Here is a 3,963-nt window from a genome sequence, read left to right as displayed (position 1 = left end):
ACTCATTTGGCATGGTTATCATACACCAAAACAGCCTAGAGGAATCAATGTTGTTAGAAATAAGTGTTAGAATTTGTCCCTCGTTTTGGTACCAAATGGCTCTTTCCAGGGTCCTGGCCCATGGACTATATCAATCAATTAATTGCCATTGATGAATACTGATTATTTTTTAGAGGTGGCGAATGGTAAATGCGAGACCTATTGAGTAATTTTCATTGATTGATCGTCGGGAAACATTGGTCAGTATTGCTCCGGGGTTTAATTTGCCGTGACTTCATTGGCTGCAAGACTCCTGTAGAATTCGTCAACAGTCAATTGGACGGTGTTACTCAGTTCAATACACCTGTTTTCAGTGAAAGTTATGCGCTCTTTTTGATTTTGGTCAACTAGCTACGCTGCAAATGAATCGTATCACACAGCCAACAGTCACGCAGTTGTGCGACATTTTCAGAGCCTGCAATCGCAAGCTGCTTGATAATTCAGCGGCCAATGTTTTCTTCTTTCGTTTTCGATAACGCCGAGCCGACAGCAAAACTGAGCTGCATCGAACACAAAGCTGGGAACAAACCAAAGGGTTACAATGGCAATTGTAGAAGAGAACTGGCAGACGAAGTGTTCAGCTATCGCACAGAGAACTACGTTTATTTTCAACACGGAGTTGCTGAGCGATGTGAAATTTATGGTTCCAGCATCTACTGGCGAAAGTGAAAGTAAGAAGGTGATACCAGCTCACAAGGTTGTGCTTGCAATCAGCAGTCCTGTGTTCTATGCCATGTTCTATGGTCAAATGGCAGAGACCAAAACCTCTATTGAACTGCCTGACTGTGAGTACGAGAGTCTGTTGGAGATGTTTCGTTATTTGTACAGCGACAAAGTGAATTTGAGCGGAAGTAATGTGATGCAAGTGCTGTACTTAGCGAACAAATACATGGTGCCTTCACTGGCTGAGAAATGTGCCGAATATCTTCGAAGCAATTTGAAAGCATCAAATGTGTTTTGCATTTTGCCGTACGCTCAAGAGTTCGAAGATAAAGAATTGGAAGATCGATGCTGGGAAGTGATTATGCAGCAGACAGAAGAAGCTGTGACGTCAGATGAATTTGTTACAGTGGAGCGATCACTGGTCGAGACAGTTGTGACGAGAGAAATATTGAACGTGAAGGAAGTGGAACTGTTTAAAGCCGTTGATCGCTGGGCCACAGAGCAAGGTAAAAGGGAAAGAATAACCCCCAACGGAGAGTCGAAAAGACGAATTCTTGGACAGGACATTGTGAAAGCGATAAGATTTCCATTGATGTTAGAGAAGGAGTTTGCCTCAGTTGTTATCGACTCTGACATTCTTACTTTGAAAGAGGTTGGTGACATGATGAAACACTACAATGGTGTCTCAACATCTTCTTTACCATTTATACAAGCCCCAAGGAAGGAGTTTTCAACTCTACTTGCCGGATGTCGAAGATTTCAAGCCTTTGAACTTCCAGGCCCCGTAGGTTGGGACTACAAGTCTTTACCTGACTGTCTTATGTTTTCCGTTAACAAGCCAATCATGCTACATGGAGTTCAGCATTTTGGTTCTGAGGGTGGAAGCTACACGGTTTCCACAGAAGTTAAAGATACCACAGATGGCTCTTCTCTGGTAAAACAACCAGGATCGTACGCTTCAGAAAAAGACAAGACTTGTTCTTATTATGGTTTTTCTGTGAAGTTTGATCGACCAGTTTGTTTGGCGGAAAACAAGAAGTACAAGTTAGAGTCGCTTATTAAGGGTCCCACGTCATGGTTTGGAGCAGAAGGACAAACATCTGTTGAGTCTGAAGGAGTGATATTCACCTTCTATACTTCGGCGGGTGACAATAATCTCACCAGTGAAGTATATGGCCAGTTTCCTGTGTTATTTTGGTCAGGAACACGTTGAAGCTTTTATTCCGTACATTAGTTTCGTTTGTAAGGTCTTTCAGTTTATGATCCTGGAACGAATTTAACCTTAATTTAAGCTAGTCTTCCGTTACTTTTTAGGGTAAATTAATTTTTCATTGGATTATTTTGACCGTCTGCACTCAAAATTTTCTCATTGTTATGTAGGCTACACTGAAAAGTTATCGAATGCTGCTATCGAAAACGACTGGGAGACGACCTTTCTCGAAACACCTGTATATAGCATAAAGAAAGGAAAAGCGATCACCATGATTTAAGTTCACTAAACAAAAGCGAATATAGAAAGATTGAAACCTTGAAATGCGTTTCACCTAACAAATGCTATTTTGGTTCAGCCATTGCCAGTTTTCCTATGACTTTATCTCCGAAGTAAAAAATCTTTGTAATGTTTTAGTTTCGTCAGATATAAGTTTTTACAAGGTTCTTCGTTTTGTAACGGAGCACGTGTGAATTTCCAAATTTTTGCGTTGCATGGCATTATAACATAAGATGCCGGCCTGAGAAGGCTGTATGTAGGTAAAAATATTTAGAGTGTTTGCAAATTGAACAGTCCTTGCATTAAATGCTAATTTTAATGCGTCGTCCGAGCCTTGTAGTATAATATATATTTGCGTAAAATATCTCTCCAAATAACACAGGTATGAAAAACCGTAAAGAGCTAAATCTTAGTATCAATGCACTGCTATCATATCCCAGATTCTTGACTTAATTGATTGAATGGTCACTGTGTTCATTTTTGATTTTATGAAAATCAGCAACAAGTGCGCGAAGAACAAGCAAAAGAATCCGGAATATTCAGAGAATAAAACACGTTCTTATAACGGCTTTGATATATTGTTTGATCGTCCAATTGCTTTGAAGAAAAATGACGGGTACAAGTTGGTGTCCCAAAACAAGAGTCCAACTCATGGTATGGAGTAGCAGAAGAAACATCTGTCGAGTGTCGAGGAGTACTATTCTCTTGTTCACCTTCCCTACCTCAGGTGGTAACACTTATCCAACCATAGCTCGGTTACCCACTTTTTTGTTGGTGACAGTTTTCTTTCATAAAGGTTTCCCAGTTGTATTAGTATTTATACCACGCCATAGAAAACCATTGTACAGCCAATCAGAATACGGGAAAGCCGTTGTATGCTCAACGGCATTACACCTAACCTTCCCATCATGCGCCCCGCGTATGTCGCATTGATTTTGTAGGACACTGTATTTTCTCTATGGTATGATATAAACTAGTTATCCAACGCTCTCTCGTGGTATACCATGGAATACGTATCCCACTTGTCATTTGTATTTTCTTGGTATACACACTCACCTAAAGGCTCATGTGTAAACCGACAAAATACACGTGACTCGTGGGATATTTCACGGTATACCACTCGAAAGTGTTGCATAACTATTTTATATTGAGCTCATGCTTAAGCAGAATTTTGCGCATTAATTTCGTCTGTAGGGTCTTTCTCTATTCATGACCCTTGAAATTTGTACCCTTACGCGTCGATCCGTGAATTAATAAAGGTACATGGAGCATAACTACATGTATGTCGACTGAAACATTTGTCGAATACTACCAGAAATTACTAATAGTCGGAGTTCAAGTAAAAACGGTTTCCGACCGTAGAGCGAATCAAAGAAGTCGAGGCATTGAGAATGCGTTTCAGTACACTACCATTTGAGTTACAAGTCGGCACGGAGCTCGAGCAGACCAAAACCAAGCTATATTTGACGTTGTAATAACTCAGTATGAATCATAAATCAGTATAATGATAATTGATCTTGACAGTTTAAAACTAACGTCAGTAAAAGTGAAAGTATAACAGTAAGAAGGAATCCATACCCTTTGTCATCAATCTGTTCATCAATCTTTTAGTTTCTTTTTTCAGCGGTCAAGTCATGCCCCCGTTTTTCATGGATATGACAGGTATTCCAAAGGTGAAGTTTTGTATTGAGCCTGGTTTTCAGTCCAAGATATTAATTCTGACCAATTAAAAGAAAATTTATCGTAGTATATCAAAAAGTGAATCTCTCCTT

At 39.8% G+C, this 3,963-nt stretch overlaps 1 protein-coding gene across 1 annotated transcript; it reads left to right on the top strand.

Moving 5' to 3' along the window:
- The first annotated feature begins 353 nt into the window (after nt 1-353).
- On the top strand, nt 354-2,758 carry LOC149108844 (BTB/POZ domain-containing protein 6-like). Its single transcript, XM_089294469.1, has one exon. It carries the CDS (start codon nt 581-583, stop codon nt 1,913-1,915), a length of 1,335 nt encoding a protein of 444 aa, XP_089150595.1. The 5' UTR covers nt 354-580; the 3' UTR covers nt 1,916-2,758.
- Nucleotides 2,759-3,963: the final 1,205 nt, after the last annotated feature.

Source organism: Orbicella faveolata, unplaced genomic scaffold (genome assembly GCF_042242905.1).
Source record: "Orbicella faveolata isolate gen_17 unplaced genomic scaffold, um_ofav_v1 contig_25, whole genome shotgun sequence".
NCBI lineage: Eukaryota > Metazoa > Cnidaria > Anthozoa > Scleractinia > Merulinidae > Orbicella > Orbicella faveolata.
Note: the sequence above shows the minus strand (reverse complement) of the source record. Positions and strands in the feature narration are given on the sequence as shown.